At 53.4% G+C, this 18,086-nt stretch overlaps 1 protein-coding gene across 1 annotated transcript in view; it reads right to left on the minus strand.

Annotated features, from left to right (window-relative positions):
• Window positions 1-18,086, minus strand: part of LOC107322822 (rho GTPase-activating protein 39-like) — a 40,652-nt gene continuing 22,566 nt past the window's right edge. Inside the window, exons 3-10 of the mRNA XM_015881317.2 lie at window positions 13,446-14,754; window positions 11,312-11,858; window positions 10,399-10,488; window positions 6,374-6,447; window positions 5,002-5,201; window positions 3,633-3,724; window positions 3,018-3,187; window positions 1-2,609 (exon numbers count right to left, since the gene is read on the minus strand). Of these exons, the coding sequence (XP_015736803.1) occupies window positions 2,415-2,609; window positions 3,018-3,187; window positions 3,633-3,724; window positions 5,002-5,201; window positions 6,374-6,447; window positions 10,399-10,488; window positions 11,312-11,858; window positions 13,446-14,754 (2,677 nt within the window). The 3' untranslated portion in view covers window positions 1-2,414. The remainder of the gene's footprint in view (window positions 2,610-3,017; window positions 3,188-3,632; window positions 3,725-5,001; window positions 5,202-6,373; window positions 6,448-10,398; window positions 10,489-11,311; window positions 11,859-13,445; window positions 14,755-18,086) is intronic.

The raw sequence follows: 18,086 nt of genomic DNA on the forward strand, positions 1-18,086 counted from the left end.
AACCATGGAGATCGTATTTATTATTATAACAGAAGAGAGGCTGCTTTACTGATTGGTATTTACAAATCCGTCAGCAAAGAAAGTAATATCCAGTGTAATTTATTAGCCTATTTTACAGCCCTGGCAAGAAGCATTGATTCGTAGTAGCAGCAAACACCTACGCTCTGATCGCTGCTGCAGCGAAGTGCAAGGGATAGCGCGGCTGGCCGGGGTGGCGGCTGGCTGCAGGCCATGTATCTATAGGCTGGGGAAAGGGCAGGCAGCTGGCACAGCCCTCGTGGGGCCGGGATGCACACCCTGAGCCTGTCCAGTGACTGAGGTTTTGGCAAAAGGCAGCAGAGCTGGTAACCAGCAGCCTGCATTTCTGGGAACGTGGCGAACATCTGAAGCACAAGAAGGCTGGCAGTTCTGAACTGCTTGCAAGCACTGCGAGGGATGAGTGCGTAAAGCAGATCCCTGCACAGCTGTGGTGTTTGCAGGCCCAGTGAAACAAAGGAGCACAGTTTCCTGGATCACAGAAGCACAGGGTACAGGGGGGACCATGACCCTTGGCTAATGTGGGCACAAACTGAACTGCCACTGCGGAGGTCTCTGAGCAGAGCTGTGCCCTGGACACCCTACTCAGAGAGGTTCAAATAGGCTCAGGGAACTCTCTGCACATTGTACCTTGCACCCAAGTCCTTGGCTCAGACACAGACATCAATGTGAAACCAGCCTCCCTGCTGGGCTCCCTGCATGGTTCTGCAACCCATGGGGGCTCCCAGGTCCCTGCATATAAGGAAGGGGTTGCAGAAATGCGAATACAACCATGGATGTTACCAGCAGATGCAGCACTGCACAAACAACAGCACCACACAGCCTGTGCAGCAGACCTGCCTCCAGCAGGGAAAAATACTTCAAAGGAAAAGGAGAATGCCAGAATGTTACAGTATTAGAAACTGTTGCTTGCTAATAAGATTGCAACAGTAACTGGAAGCTGCAGGAAAATCTACCTGCTGCTTCTGAAGGATGGAACCCCTGCTGGGCCTCGCTTCTTGCTGGCACATAGAAAGCTGAGGGGGTTTCAAGCGCAGCAGGGAGGACTCTGAGCTGCCTGCCTGCACTGCCCCATGCAGGCTCCACCACACTGCAGCTGCTCAGACTGCCTCCACTCTTCCCTTCTCGCCATTTACCTTCTCAAGTCCTCTGCAACTCCAGTAGGATTTTGGTGGGGAGATCACAGATGCCACAGCTGATTCCCAGCAGAATCAGCATTTCAGAGCACTGCTGGCTCTGCGTGGAAGGGCGTCTCAGCACAGGGACAGTTCTCACCTATGGTGGTCTGGTCTCCCCTCCCTTTTTTAGACCTGGGTGAACATGGAGGGGAGCAGAGCAGTCTGGTGCTCAGGAAAGGAGGTGCTGTGGGTGCTCTGAGTTCCTCTGGTGTGTTCTCAGTTGTTCTTAAGGAAAACTGGTATTGGCTTGTGCAGCACATACAATGAGGGCTGGCTGAAAGGAGCTGCAAAGCTGTTGAGCGTTACCTTCCCAGAGGACGCAGCCCACACTGGGGGATACCAAGGAGGTTACTGAATGTTCCTCTTGTCCCCAGGCCCCACAGTGTGAGTGCTGCTGGTTTAGCTCAGCACTGGGCTGACCCAAAGGCCAACCTCATACTGCTGTGCAGCTCTGAAGCTGCCTAAAGGAGAGGGTGAAGTGGATGCTTTGCTGAGCTGGCCTGCTAGAGCTCCCAGGATCTCTGTCTGGCCACCCAGCAGCAGCAGCTCAGGCATCAACTCTCCCAGGGCTGCAATATGCTTCCACTACGTTGGCAGCCCAAGGAATGCCTCTGCCTCAGCAAATCCCCTGTACCTTCACATCCCTCTATCAACAGCATTCTGGGGTGCCAGAACAACCTTCACACCTTCAAACAAGTCTGCAGAGGTGGACTAGGCTGGCTCCATGACTGTGAGGTTATCCCCAGAGAGGCAGTGTTTCCATGAGGATCAGAGGCAAACACTTGTGTCACAACACAGGAGTGATGTCCTCCCACCTGCGGCCAACTCTGCCTTCAGAAGAGATGGAGAGCCTCACTGTCCCAGGGTGCAGTGTCTCATGGATGTCACAGCTCCTTTAATGAGCACTCAGTCCTGCAGCTCCAAGGAGGAGGCCATTCCCCCTCTGACACACGCAAGAAGGCCAAGAACCACCGCATCTGGGCTGGCACGTCCAAGGACTTCCGTGTCCTACTGCTGAACAGCCCAGGCCTTCCAGGATTGTCTAGTCCTTGTCTTTGAGGCCTTAAGTTGGGAGATGTCCGAGGGCTAACCCAGGGTGTGATAACAACAAGGACAATGGAAAAGTATAAGTGGAGGGGAGAAGACTTCAAGCACCCAACAACTCCCCAGAGCAACGTCCTGGACCCCAGGGCCAGTGCCTCAGACCAGCCCTTTGATGAAGCTTGTGTCCAAGTGCACTATCAGCATGCGAAGAAAGGACATTTCCTTGCGTGTGTTCTCAAAGATAATGCGAGGGTCATCAGACTGACAGCGCAGGCAGTTGGGGGCCATCACCATGGCCAGGTTGTTCACATCCATCTTTGTTCTGCCCACATTGGATGGCTGAGCAAAGATCTGCAAGTAGTAAGGAAAAGTTGAGCTGGAGCAGCGGGAAAGGGCAAGAGACTCCAAACATGTGGACCTAAGAAAGGTTCAAGGACAGCAGGGATGTGGGTCCCTGAAAGACAACACCCCAACCACCAGGCATCCACAGGGAAAGACCACCATGCTCTGACACAGCTAATGGTGCAGGCAAGGAACATCCTGCAAATCCCAACCCATCCCTGTTTCAGAACAGTCCCACACCCCTCAAGATTGGGAACGCTGTCACCCAGCAAAACTCCCTCTATTAATCCCACCTTAAACACGGGTGAGAGGCCCTAACTGCCAGCTGGTGGCACAGCACAGCTCTCCTGCTAAGTGTGCCCCTCGTGCTCCAGGCCACTGGCTGGCAGCAGAGAGGCGGGTGGCTGGGCTGCCTACCTGCAGGAAGTGTATGAGATAACACAGCACCAGTTTGTTGAGCTCCGGCAACAGCTGCACCACGGCCACAGCAGCGTCAGGGTTCTCGTAGTTGCTGATACACTCTTTGTAGAACTCCTGGGGGATCACGGGCTCCTCCAGCTCCCGATACCACAGCTTGAGGAGAGAGGCTGGGCAGAAAGCAGGGTGCATGAGTACAGCTCTGGTCACCTTCCTACCATGTTCAGAGATGAACTAGACAGGCAGATAGAACGCATCGGGAACCACAAGGCAGACAAAGGATTCTGCATTTGTGCTGCTTCACCTCAGAGGGAGACTCAGAGATCCTGGAAGCAAAGCTGCTGCTGCTGGCCGGCTCCCAGCTGCCCTGCACGCTGCCTGGCTCACGCAGCCTCGCTCTGATGGATCCTCCACCACCCCCAGTGCTTTCCCACAGACAGCATTTGGAAAAGCAGCAGAAAGGCACAGAATAAAAAGCCAGTTGGTGAGGACAGTTCACAGAGTACAGCGGTGTGTGTGTCCCCAAACAGCTGCACGTGCCTTGGGCTGCTCCTACCCCTTCCCCTCTGCTCCGTACCGTGGCTGAGGCTGCACACACATGCAGCATTCCCTTACCTGGGATGTTGGGGTCACTGAGGCCGCTTGGGATTCTCCACTGATCCACCTGCAACTTCAATGCATTGACTTCATCTATGTCACCCGGTATCCTGCAAGCAAAGGCACAGCAAGCACGTTTCAGAAGGCAAATGGTGCTTGGTGATAAGCACGGTATGGCTGGCCAGCAAACTGTGCCTCCAAAAGTACTTCTGGGGCATTGAGGAGGAGGAAGCACACAGCAGCAGCAGCTACAGAAGCAGCTCATCAGAAAGAATGCTTTTACACACTGCTTTAAATGGGAGTAGAAGGTCCACCTGTCCCCTTCTCTCAGACATCAGCTGTAACTGGGCCCCCAGCAGCAGAATCTGCCCAGAGCTAAAAGCATCTCTGGCTAAATATGCCAAGATATCAGAAAATACCACAAAGCTGAGTCTGTTGTGAGTTACCTTAAATTTAATAACTGATAAACCAACGCAAATCTTACAGCAGGCAAACAACAAAAGAAAACAACCAAACTCAGAGCCCTGTGTTCATCATATAGATACTCTGCCTCTCTGGAATCCTCACGTGCTCACCCACAGCAGAGCATCCTGACTCGTGTACATCATCAGTGCTGCAGTGCTGCATTTGATGAACTGCTTTTATCTGTCAGTTTCTGCTGTCTTTTTATAATTGCTTTCAGTCACTGGAGAGCACTGATTGGCATCGGTCTGCCTTTCAGCATGACCTGCTCAGGGAGATCCCACACGTGATAATTATCTGCAACTTCTCAAGTGTTAATTACCCACTGAAAGAAGGAGCAAAGCAGCAAACCTACAAGTAGGGCACTGTATTAAGGTCAATGCAAGCTACCCTCTAGAAAAGCCCTATTCTACAGTCTGCCTCCTGCAAGGGACACTGCAGTCACAGCAGTGCTGTGCTTTGGTCCCTGTCTGATGCCATCCTTCCCAGTCAGTTTAGACTTCTACCTACCATGCAGTCCATCCTTCCCATGGAGCACACTCAGCATCAGAGGAGCACATGGGGCTCACAGGGGGGACAGGCTTTCTCCAGTAGAGGTGTGGGAAGCTCACACACCGGGGCTGCAGATATGGCTCTGCCAGCAGCCTGAGCTCGTCCCCTCCCTGCACTGGCCGCTACTGCTGTTTAAGTTGACAAACATTCAGCGCTGTGCTGTCAGAAGCTCAAATCACATCTAGGGTCTCCACTGTGACAATGCATGCAAACGGATTGATGCTACTCGACCACCCCGAGCCTGGGAAAGTTCACAGCTTTCAGTTTGGCAGTGTGCTATTCCCAGGGAAGGGGAACCCTGCGGAGGCCAGTCGTCATTTCTCAGCTGCTGCGTGGGTGGATCAGAAGTACCACAGAGTCCCACAGAGCTCACCTGAAAATCCCTTCCGTCTGTTCTCCTCCCAGAGCCAGGACCTGCTGCGATAGCTGCGTCTGCACCCAGGGCAGCTTGTGGCCCGGGTACATGTCCTGCTGCCGCAGCATGATCTCCTCCAGAGAGCTGCCAAACAGCGACGGCGTCACGATGGCGTTCCTGGCGTGTGTGATCTCCTCCACTGTCGGCTTGCGGAGGCCCTGGGGACAGAAGAGAGCTGAGCACAGCCGTGAGCGTTGGGCTGCTCATGTGTGTGCCACCCCTGGGAGCACCCCCTGCAGCCCCGGCTCTGTGTGCTCTATCATCGGATGGGAGACAACGCATTCAGCTCAGAACGAGCAAAACGCTGCTGCTGCTGGCAGGGGGCGGCTGTGGAGAGTCGGGGGCGCTGTTGCAGGGGTTTGCATGCGGGAGCAATGCCAGCTCGGCGGGGAGGAGGGAGCAGGGCTCAGTCTGTGCCTGGGCTGCAGCCGGGCCAGCAGAGGGCATGAGAACACCGGCCCCAGCTCAGGAGAGAGCCTGGCAGCAGGACAGCCTAAAAACTGCCCTGGTGAGGAGAGCTCCAGGTATGTTCAAGCCCAGGGCCTGGCTTTGGCTAAAGGGCGCTAAAGGGCTCTGCACAAGAGAGCATCCAGAAGCTGTTCCTACTGAAGGACACTGGAAGTGGCCGTCGATGCTCCCTGGGAACTCCTGCTGAGCCCACGGAGAGCAGCAACCATTGGGGAATAACGTGTGACAGCACATCCTCTGCTCTGCCCCTCGGGGACAATGGCAGTGTCACCCCTCCCAAGGCATTTCAGCTATCTGCTCGCTGCACTCCGAGTCCAGATGGCAAGGACACCCCCGAGGGATTAGCAGAAATAAAAGACAACCGGATATGGCTCGGAGACCTGGGATGGACGGGCTGGGGCTGCGTGCCAGCATTCACAGCTCTGTGCAGAGGAAAGGGAGGGGGGGGGTTTCCAGAGCACGGAGGCCCTGCTCTGCACCAGGCATCTCTATTGCGTGACATCTTGAGCTGGAATTGGACAACTACAGTAAATCAGCTACAGGAGCAGGCCCAAGCAAGCTCTCAATGTGCAAATGGAGATACCCCAGTGATGGGCATCCCCTGCACACAGCTCCTGTCAACCTGGACACCGGCAGCCATCAGCTTTGTCCCCCAGGTCCCCAAGGCCACCAGCACAGCAGCAGCCTTCTCCCACACATCCACAGGGAGATGAGCCATGAGCAACCTCCTCCACTCTCTCTATCTCCATTTTCCATCACTGAATCAGCAGCAGCCCGAGTGTCAGAGGGCTGATGCCTCTGGGACCTGGAAAGCAGAGCACCGCAAGGCAGCCCGAGCCCTCAGCACAGCACGGCCACTCACCTTCTTGCCCCCAGTGACAGCTACTTTCTGCAGTTTGCGGTAGCAGTATTTGGCATATGTGCTGATGGGCAGACCTGGCAGGAAGGAGAAAGGAGCCGTCAGCCCACAGCACTGTGCTGCTGCCACCCCACAGCTCCGTGCAAAGCACCAGCACAGCAGTTTGCACCGACACAAACATCCACCCCCATTCTGTGCAGCCTGTTCTGCAGGCAGGGCAGAGGCTGCTGAAACCTCCCATGGAGCACGCCGAGCCCTCCCGGCCCTGGAGCCCCACAGCAGGCAGTGCTGGTGCAAGTTGGTGCTTGGGCTCCAAGGGATCTGACCTGTGACTCAAGGCTCACAGCCCTGCACACACACAGTCTGACCCCTGACTCAGTGCCCAGCATGGGCACACATGTGAGCATGAGTCCCCGTTCCCTGCTGCACAGCCACAGCTGTGGGGCTCACAGGCACAGGGCTGGGAATCTGAATGCTGCTTGAGCTCAAAGAGCAGGCAGAGCCAGCCTCCTGCCAGGAAAGATTTCAAGTGTTTTAAACAAATTGTTTATGATTCGAACGCTGGGATAGCGAGAGAGGCAGTGGCGTGCCAGGGCTGGAGAGCCAGAATCAGCACTAAGCCACAATGAAGGCAGCAAGGGGAAGTGCAGGAATGCACAGGGTTCTCTCTCAGCTTCCCAAGGGCCTGCAGGAAGCTGCCCTGCTCTCCTGGCTGCAGCCTCCTCCAGTGCAGCCTTCAAGCATAAAACTGAGGTGTGCTCTTGTGAGGCACACCTGGTGCACTGGAGCCTGGCAATGTCACTGCGAGAGCCACAGCCTTCTGCAAGAAGGGCTGCCCTTGTGCTTGGTTCAGCTCCGAGGGCAGCAGAGCCAGGATTCACAGCGCTAATCCCCCTGTGACACCAAGAGAAACATTTGCACTGACAGAGCAACTGATTGCTGGGAGAGTTTTTCCAAAACTGTTGGCCTTTTGTTCTCTTCCGAGTCAAACCCCAATTGCTTGCTGAAAGCACTGAATAGATCTGCCCTATTTGATTCCCTGCCAGGCTTAAAGCTTGCAACAGAGTTCAAAATACTTGTGGCTTTTAAAATCTACATGCTGGTCAGATGCTGCTTATTTCAGAGCAGCCTTTCAAGAGCTCCACAGCCCCAGTAAGCTGGTTGGGATCCTGGAGTTCCTCAAATGCTCTCAGTGCAGGAAGAGGACGAGCTTCCCCAGCGGAGCAACACGTCCCTTTGTGCTGAAGGAGACACAGCAGCATCCTGCAGGCACGTCCAGGTGAAGCTCACTTTCTGCTTTCCCAGAAACTCCAAGGGAAAGGCCTGAACCCCAGCTGGCACTGCCTGCAGTGCGTGCCCTGCTCCAGCTCACACTGCACCCACCAGGCCCTGCAGCTACATCCCTGCTCATCACCAGCCCCATCCCCAGCCAATGGCTGCAGCCAGGACAGGTGGCCTCGGCCTGGCAGAGCTGCCGTGGGGCAATTCCACTGCTGTGAGCGCACGGCGGGCTGATGGAATCCAGGCTGAGCCGCCATTTCCTGCGGTCCCGCAGCAGCACTGTGAGCTCAGGAACAGAAAACTCCTCACAACCCACACAGCAAAAAACAGTTTGCAAAGGAAAATATTTTTCCATGTGCTGGCCTAAAAACACACGCTCAGAGCTTCTTGAAGAACCTCTCCTTTTATAACAAGTTAAAACCCATGCAAAGCACATGGGGGAACATACCTCCTGGAACACACTCTCCTGCCAAAAAATGTCTTAAAAATGCAGCAAACAACACGGACTGGGAGCCCAGCCCTGGACACGGACTTTCACATGGCAGAAGCTGCTGTTTGTGTGCCCAGCACTGCTCCCTCACCAGATCCTTCTGCACCTTTAGTTTTCGCAGCCCTGTGACCCCGTGGCAGCACCACATGGCGGCTCATTATCTGCCTCTTTGTACAGCTCAGAGCGAAGGCCAGCAAACATTCCTGCGGGATCAGGAGACAATCGTCCTTGTGAAAGCAGATCATTTATTTCTACTCATTCTTCTGCCTTTTCAATGGGTTATTGAGCCGTGAAACGATCTTGCGCCACCTCCATACCTCATCTACCCACAGAGAATTAGGCTGGAAGACGAAGATTGCATAGGTAAGCGTGGGAAACTTAACAGTATTTCTTTGGGTGCCTGTCAGATGCTAAATGTTTGCTCACCTTCCTGTTTGCTTACAAGCTCAAAGGGTGTGTGGGGGGGAATCACTTCTCTGACTCCACTTTTCACCAAAAGACATGGATAACTCTGCATATATCACCAAGTTCTGTTTGAAGACAGTACATTTAACTTCCGTATAGATTTCTCTGTTAAATTGTTGCTAAATTACCAAGCATCTAAGTATCCTGTGGCTACTAATTAACTTCCCAAAACAAGTCTGCAGCTTCAGGAGCCTCACAAGGCAGGCAGATGGGGCTGGTGGAGCAGACAGAGGTACCCCAAAGGACAGCATGGACACCCCGGCACTGCCAGCAGGATGGTACTGACTGAGCTGCAGCTCCTCAGGGCTCCTGAGGTCGGACTCCAGAAGAAGCCTTCCCATTGCTGTCACTTGTGGAATGCCGCTCTCAGCCCTGCCCTGTGTGCCTCCTGTGCTGCACTTTGCTCTTTGTGCCTGTGTGCAGCAGGTCAGCTATCCTAAAACCCCGTTGCACTCCCTGAGTGGGTCTTTTGGTTGCAAGGAAGCGTGCGGAGTCCTGTGGAGGGAGCAGCACATGGCTCATCATCAGAGCCCCAGCAAAGGCCACAAGAGCATTTCTGATTGTCAGGTGCTTCTTCCTGCAAACCTAAAAAAGCTTCCTTACTGTGCTGTTTGAGTACAAGTTCTTACCTCTGTATTTAAGTAAAAGCTACCTCTATCTTCTCCCTAAGCCCAAGCCCTGCACACAGCACATGGGGAATCACACAGCAGAGCCTGCTTAGCCCACAGGTGGAGCACACACTCTGCAGAGCAAGGGAGCTGTCCTACAACAGCAGCACGGCCACTTTTCAAAGGCTCAGAGTGGGCTGAACTCTGCAGGGCCTGAACAGGAGAGGAAAAAGCCATATTCCTCCCCTGAACGATGAGGCCATTTCAGGTCTCTGCTCTGAGGCCCGCAGGAAGGCTGGCTGGCTCACACTGGGCAGCAGCTCTGCGTGGGACTGTGACCAAGGAGCAACCTGGGCTGCCTGCCACACCTGCAGGTGCCACCTGAGAGCAATCTCTGCAGAACTGCAGCTGCCAGGCCCCCACTGCTGCACCTGCATGCTGGATCCAGGCAGGAAGCAGCACCCAGCTTCCCCCAATGAAAGACACTGACTGAGGCTGCCCCAAACAAACTGCTGCCTGACACGAATGGACAGACTTGGCTCCAGTTTCCTAGAAACAACATAAAAACTTGAACAGACAAAGTCTGGGAAGATTTTAGGCCAGACAAAGTATTATCTGTCCTCTTGCAGGCAGCAGTAAAACATGAGTCTGGAGTAATGTGAGCTCTTGTCCATTCAGCACACTGCAAGAGCAGAGGGACTGCCCAGTCCAGGAAGCGTGAGCAAGGGGACACCATACTTGGGCAAGGCAGAGCTCCCACCAGATGTCAGTGTGCCTGTGAAGGTCCTCAAGTTGAGTGGTGGCTTTCAAAGTCCATAGCAACACTGACGGGTTCTTTTCACAGCACTGGCTGGTGTGGCTTCTAACACTGGAATGTGCCATAGGAAAGTCTGTGGCATGTGCAGAGGGGATGAATGACAGCTCCAGATCTGCAGCCAAGTTAAAATCCCTGTTCAGTGAGTGAAAGGGTTCCCACTGCCACCATGGGCACCTACAACCACCCACTGCCCACCTGCACCTCTCCCTTATGCCCCATGCTCCGGCCAGATGCCACACAAAGCCCTGCAGCAAAACTTGCTAAATGTAAGCCTATGCACTCAAAGGTCTGATTTTCAGCAGAGCTCAGCAACCAAGTGTATCTGAAGTCAGCACAGCCCTCTGTCTCACTCCCTGCCTCCCTTTACCTTCCTCCTCGGTGTTTTGTTTCCTCTTTTTCCTGGATTTTGAGTTCTTCTTATTCTTCAGATCCACAAGCTCCTTGATGCGCTGGGCAACTGAAAAGTCAAAGCACCACTGCGTGAGCAAGAGGAGACCGAATGCTCCCTGTCCTCCACTCCTTCAGTGAGGTGGAAAGAGGCTCTACATTAATACTGTGGCATGCTAAAATCCCAAAGCCCAGCAGTGCCCACACACAGGAATGAAAGCAACTGGCCCAGCTCCAGGACAAGGAATGTCTGCTCAGGGTCCTGTCCCACAGCCAGCTCCAAATGCAGCCTCTGAGGGGCTTGGGACATCACTCAGCTTTTAATGGCCACACAGTTGAGAAGGGGCTCCAGGCAGCAAACTGATACCTAAATAAATCCATTGCCCAAACACCAGCAGAAGCAATAACCCACTTAAATAGTTAAGATTACTTCTCCCCAATGCCTGGATCCTGGAGCTGGGAAAGAGGGATTCTGCTCCAGGAACAAGCATAGCTGCAAGGAGTGGTCTTGGGGAGAATCCTCAAGAAAACCCTGATGAATGCTGAACATCCAGCACTGCAGCATTGCTGCCCCTGTAGCCAGATGTGCTGGGGCAAAATCTCTGCACCTGCTCTGAGGATTCATGGGAGGCACAAACCTCTGTTTGAAGAACCAAAGTGTTCTGTTTTTTTGAGACTGGACAGGTCACAACCAGCACTGCTGAAATGGCACAAATCAACCAATAAATACCCTCAAGGGAGAAGAGCTGATGGCAAATTTCACCTGCCAAGGAAGGATGGACACCTCAAGCATGTAGTGCTGGGGAACAAAGCTCTGGCTGTGACTACCTGCTTACTGCCTATTTCTTACACAGAACTCCCCAGAAAGCTGCTGGTGTGCATGAGGCACTTACTGTTTTCATCACTGTCCAGGTGGCGATAGATGTAACCTTCCAGATAGGACTGGAATTTGGGCGAAGGGGAGAAAAAGGCCAAACTGATGGCCATCAGTTCCCAGCCCCATGCCAGGCTTCGGTAGCACGTGTTATCTGTTGTCTGCCGGATCAGCTGTATGTACAGCTCGTCCCGTAAACCTTGCATGCTCCAGCACTTGGTGACCGTGACCAGCGCCACGTGATTGCGGTCCATGCGAGTCTGGCGATCTCCCATGTAGCTCTGCACCAGTTTGAACATCTCACACGCCTCTTTTTTGATGGTGCGGTTGCTTGTGATTAGCATCGGCTTTTTGATAGAGCCGCCGTTCCACGACAGCATGTTGGAGATGGAGATCCTGCGGCGGAAGATGCCTTGGGTGTGCATGTTCAGGTTCTTAGAAGCCCAGTCTGCCATGCTGCTCTGGGAGATGGGCTTCCGCAGGGTGTTGTAAGAGAAATGGTATCCCATACAGCTGCCAGGCTGCACACTGCTCTCCTGCTTGGGGTCCAACTCTATTGCTCCAGGCTGCAAAGGAGAAAAGATGTGTTTAAAGCAGCTTAGCTGACTCCTAGCCCCGATAGGAAAATTCACAACAGTGGGTCATGAGGCTACCAGCAACTGCAAAGCAGCGCATCTGTACAAAACACGGCTTTGTGCTGTTTGTTGCTGACAACTGTAAATCTGCAAGAGCCAGCCTGGCACAATTGCACACTGACACTGGCCCCAAGGGCAGCGCCGGGGCATAGAGTAGTGGAGCTGCTTGTCCAAGCTGTCCCAGAGCTGCTGGGGGCAGCGCAGACAGGAGCTGGGCTGGCTCCTTAGGCACCAGGCACACACCAAAGAGCCGGGTGCCCCTACTCCGCACCGCCAGCCACCCCGGAGCTCATGAGCTCCAGGTACAAGTCCACCCATCACAGGCGCACAGGGCAGGCAGCTGAGACAAAGAGCTTTTTTCCCACCAGACACCATGTGCAATCCCACATGCAGTGCTTGCCCAGCCTTCGTCCTCAGCCATCTCTAAGGATAACTACATAATTAGAGCTCTGGTATCACTGATCCCAAGAAAATTACAGTTAATAACTACTTGTGAGAAAAATACACTCATTTTGCCAGTCTCAAATTCAGTTCTGGATGGAAGCAGCAGCCTGGGGCACACGCTGAACTCAGACACCCAGCGAGCTGATAGAGGAAACAGCCCATTTTCTTCGACCTCCAATTCCCACCTACAGCCACTAAGTGCTGAACAGCCCACAGTGCACACTGCCTTCTCCAAGGAGATCTCTGGCTTGCAGGAAAAAGCCAACCAAGATGATTTTGTGGTTTTTGGTCTCAAAAGGGAAGCTAAGAAACAGGAATCATGTAACCTTTTGACACAGCAAAGGCCTTCAGTCAGCCCCAGAACACGTTACTTCTGACACACACAGAACACTTCCCTTCTCTGTATAGTGCATCATGGACACACCACGCTCAGCTCTGCCCTGTCCCTGTACCAAGTCACATCTCCCAGCTCACCAGAGCAACCCAAATCAGGCAGGGAGCTTTGCTAAGTAAGGATGTGCAGATCCTGCCCCTGCATCCAATTTCCACCAATCCTGAGCATCCCAGCTCAGACAGGATACACGAGGGCAAAGGCAACCAAAGAAGATGTGAGCGCCACTAAAACTGCAGGCAGCAGACCTACAGTGATGAACAAATGCCTTTCAAGAGGGGACATAACTGCCCCAATGGCATTGCTGCCACAGGGTGCTGCATGTTAACCCCCTGGGCTGACCCATCTGCATCCTTCTGAGCTTTCACTCCCTGAGATTCACTTCCAAGCTCTTAGACAAAGGGCAGAACAAAATGTAATGGGGCTTCCTGGCCACAGTACAAACCACAGCAGTGCTAAGGACCTGCTGCACAGGCAGCTGTGCACCAACAGGTGTGCACCAACCCTTCCACCACCTCCTCTCCTCCCTGCCTACAAAGCCCTACTGCTCCATGAGCTGCTTGCTGTCCTGCAGGAACAGCGCTCAGCATGCGGCACACACACTGATCCCCAGAGCAGCCCAGGCTCAGCACCACAACACTCCAGCAGACACTTGTGTTAACCTGGGGCAGATTGGGAGGTACCTGGGAGGAGCACCGCGTGGCACCTGATGAAGCCAAGCTGGTCCGGCTGGTCACATTCTTTTCTAAAGAATCTACTTTCTCAAAAGTCCTCTTTTGCCTCATTGTGTCCTGTGGAGCAGCCACGTCACTGGGGAAGCTGCCCCTGCTCTCCAGGCCCTGTCTGTACAGAGACCTATTACTGGCTGAGATGTCATCCCTCAGGCTCTGGTTGATGCACTTTTTCAGGTGGTCGGACTGGAATCGGACTTTGCCGCTCTCTGTGGGGATGCTGCTCTCCAGACTCTGAGCATCGAGGCTGGCTTTGCTCCCTCGGCAGGCTGCTGACCTGCCCACCACAGCACGCATCTCAGCAATCAGCTTGTCATTCAAAGCTGTGAGCTCGCTGCTGCTGCCCACTGAGCCAGGCCTCCCCTGACCTGCGCCTTGCCTCCTTCCTTTCCTTTTTCTCAAGCTCGGAGATGGGCCAGTTGAATAACCAGAATCCTGATGGCTTATAGCGGTTGGGTACTCTTGAGTTTGCAGGCTGTTCTGCCGACTGTGGTGGGCTTCTATGCTCTTGAGAACGTTGGCTTCCAGGATCCTCCAGGACTGCTTGAAGCTGTCCTTTGACGCCAGCTGACCAGGCAGCTTAGTAGAGGCATCAACTGTTGCAGCGGCAGAGTGGGAGAGTTTGGAAGACTGGTCAACGTTGACCATGTGTTTGATGTATTCTCTGCCAGCTGGGCTGTACTCAGTGGAAGAAGGATTTCTTGCGTGCTTCTTTGCAGCTTGCTGCTGCTGCACGCTTGGATGCTGCAATAGTTTGGTTGGTTGCAGCTGCTTCCTTAAGCTATTGCTTGGTGACCTTGGTGGAGACATCCCACTCACACCGACACTCTCAGTGTCCATATCTACCGGTGGCTCGTCATAAATTGGAGACTCTAAAGATGGCTCATCATATATAGGTGCAGGGGAGGCATACTTGGGGGAGGCAGGCTGGGGTGTTCCTGTCTGGCTCCTTGGAGGAGTCTGAGAAGCTGGACCATTCATCAGCACAAGGCAAAACCCACCGTTCTCCGTCTTTTTGATTTGCATAGACTGCTTTCCTTCTCCAGCAGGTATTTGCTTTGTGGCTCCAGGGCTCTGGGACGCGGATTGGGGCTGAGCATATATGGCTGGTTTTGTGAGAGATTTCTGGCTGCTGGTCTCTGGAGCGCTCTGCAGATGAAGGGAACTGTTTGAAGAGCCCGGGACCTGCTTTAAACTGTTCACTTTGACCAACATAGCAGCTTTTGTGCCTGGCAGAGGCTGCCAATGGGTAGAAGTCTCCCTAAAGGAAGAAAGACACAAATGGAGAATTAAATCAGAATGTTATTAATTGAATTATCCTCTACTTCTGCCTCATACCAGAATGTTGGTGTCAAAGCACATGGAGATTCCCCAACCTTCGTGGGCTTCTCATTATTTTTTTGTTTGTTTTTTTCCTGGAGATCCCCCTTCCTGGAATAAAAACACACTGCTGCTACACACATGAGAAAAGTCTGAGTCCTGAAGAGCAGAACAAGGAGATGGAAGAAGCTCTTCCTACTGCAACCTATTTGGTATCAGCAGCACCAGGACAGGAAGCAGCCTACTCTTCCAAAGGCTCATTAACTACAACAGCAGACAGAAGGACCAGCTGAAGGCCAGTAAGCTTTTCTAAAGTGCTCAAGCAACTTGTGGAAAAATTACAGAGCCACAGAATGATTTGGGTTAGAAGAGACCTTAAAGAACATCCATTTCCCACCCCACTCATTGGCAGACACATCTCCCCACTGCATTAGGCTATCCAGGGTCCCACCTGGCCTTAAGGACTTCCAAGTTTGGGCCCGAACAGCTTCTCAGGGCAGCCTGTGCTCATATAGTAGAGCATTTCTTCCTAAGATGTAACCTAAATCTCCTTTCTATTAGTTTAAAGCTTCTCCCCTTCTCCTTTTCACTGCACTCCCTGATTAGGAGTCCCTGTCTTGTTGGCCCCTGTAGGTACTGAAAGGCCTCAACAAGGTCTCCCCAGAGCCTGCTCTTCTCCAGGCTGAACAGCCCCAGTGCTCCCAGCACTGTAGAGGGGTGCTCTACAAATAACCCCACGTGTCCATTTGCAGACTGTCAAACTATGATAAAAATCCTTCCAGAGCACAGTTATTTTTCTAATCTGTTTGGACATCCATGTCTATCTTACAACAAAACCTATGAGGTCTACAGGAGGTGCTACGGGAATGATGTCTCCGGTTTATGGGATGTCTGGTAGATCAGGTGGATCCTTCCAGTACAGTCCAGATAGCCACAGATCTGGTTCCCTTGGCTCCATTCAGCTCTCATGGCTTTGCAAACCTCTGCTGCTCAGTGCCTCATAACGGTGCTCAGCAGCAGACACAACCAGCAGGGTCCCTGCAGCCTCCCAGTCCCACAGGCACGTTCTTCAGCATAACACCACCCCGCTGCTGGGTAGCAGCTGCACACAGGCTGTACCTGTGAGCTCTGAGAAGGCAGAGAAAAGGCTGTGGAACCAGCTCGGCATTTCAGGTCTTAAAAGGCACCACCCTCTCCAGGAAAAATTCTCTTTGAATCTGGCCCTGTTTCCCACGCTCTGTCCACGTATCCACCCTCAGTGTCACTGGACAGACCCCAGGGTGCACTGCCTGTGCACAGGAGGTGCTCCCAGAACGCTTCAAAGCTATTTTTCCCTATGGAAACTATAAGGAAAAATGCTCTCCACTCCTCCCTGCTGACCTGCCTTCCATGCCCTCTGAACAGGCACATGGAACCACCTCCACCACATGCCTGTCCTCCTCCCCAGCCCCACAAGGCTCACTGGGACACCCCAATCCTCTGAGACAGGGGTGGCATTCACAGGGGGCCCTGCAGCCCACCACATACCGCTCCTTGCCTGAGCATCCCTTCCTACAAACACTGCTGAAAACAGCTGTTCCTAGAAGAGCTCCTGGACCAACCTGAAGAACCAGAGCAGCAACACTCCGTATGCTTTTAAATAAGAGCTTTGACACCCACCCACCCAACAGGGAGGAGGAGCTCCTCATTCACACTGGACCGCAGCAGCAGTGGGCAGCCCCTCACTGCCCCCAGTCCTTCCCAGAGGTGGGGAGCAGCTGTGCCACCCCTTACCTGGCCTCCCCCTGAGGGAGGAATTGAATGTAAAACCGAATTCACAAAATTGAGCACTCCCTTTGTCCATAAGCTGTGCTCAGCTATTCTTCACCTTCACAACAAAAGGAGATGGCTGTGGAGCCTCCAGAGCTACACCTGGATGGAACAGCTTGTAGAAGAACCACCTGCACCTCCATCTAAACAATTTGTTTGGGTGAAACAAACGAAACCTCCGGAGCTGGCAGAGCCCAGCACCAGCCCACTGCTCACACCTCCATCTGCTAAAAGGAGATGACTTCAGCGGGCCCTCTGTGTTACAGCCACATGGCACAGCCATGCAAGGGCTGCTGCTGCCCCTGGCTCACTGTGGCTGTGGGTTGGGTGTTAGGACAGGATCAAACAGCCCAGCATTTGCCCATTCCTCGAGTGTCCCCTGCTCAGCTCCACTGGGACACCCCATGGGAACAATGCAGCCATGCCGCCCCAGCCAGATCATGGACACCATGTTCCCATGGACCAAGAGCTTTGTAAGGGAAGGTGCTGGAGAAGTGAAATCCCTAGAAGCGTGCCATAGAGAGGTTACCAGTTTGATCTCAGACACAATGTGTCACCTCCAACCTCTCCACCCCCACCACAAAAGAGCTCTTGGTTGCCCCAACCCCACCCCCAGACGCCAAGAAGATCAAGCAGAGGGGAACTGGGACTTCCTGATTTCCCAGCACAGAGAAAGGCTCAGCCTTGTTCTGCTGAGCAGCACAAGTCCTGATGGGAGGAGGAGCCAGCAGTGGAGATGTCCCAGCACAGCCTGCTCTTAAGCCACCAGCATGAGACTCAGCTGCGTCCCCTGAGACACTTCCTTCGAGGAATGCTTTCAAGCAGCTCCAATATAAACACCACAGCCTGGCGCTGGCTTTCCCAGCCCGCACCCAACTGCAGCAGCTCCATCCAGTCTCCAGCCTGCTCCTAGACTGCTCATTGTTTGTTCTTCCCTCCCAGCAGCCTGCAGAAGAGGCCCCACTCCTCAGCTCTGCCCTTTCCAGCAGTTATTTTCCTGGTGCTTTCAGAAAAGCAAACAAACAGGAATGCTGTATGGCCATCAGCTCTGCTACACCCGTGGTGTCTGCGCTGGATGTGGGGATGGAGACTGGCACAGACCCACCCAGATCCACCTCTGCAGACATGTGCAAGGTTCTGTGAGCAGGTCCTGCCCCAAGGCCAGCAGCATAAATGTACACAGAAACATGCCCGTATCAGCAATCCTGGAAGGGTTTCTTTTATCATAGAATCATACAGTGGTTTGGGTTGGAAGAGACCCTTAATATCACCTCATTCCAAGCCCTTGCTGTAGGCAGGAACACCTCCCTCTAGACCAGGCTGCTGCCTCATGCTGAATCTATTATCATCTGACACCCCCAAATCTCTCAAGCCATTCTCTGCCCAACATGTATCTGTGCTTGGGATTGCCCCAACCCACGTGCAGGACCTTGCATTTGGCTTTGTTGAACTTCATGAGGTTGG

This window comes from Coturnix japonica, chromosome 19 (assembly GCF_054131305.1).
Source record: "Coturnix japonica strain WE chromosome 19, WE-NBRP24, whole genome shotgun sequence".
Lineage (NCBI taxonomy): Eukaryota > Metazoa > Chordata > Aves > Galliformes > Phasianidae > Coturnix > Coturnix japonica.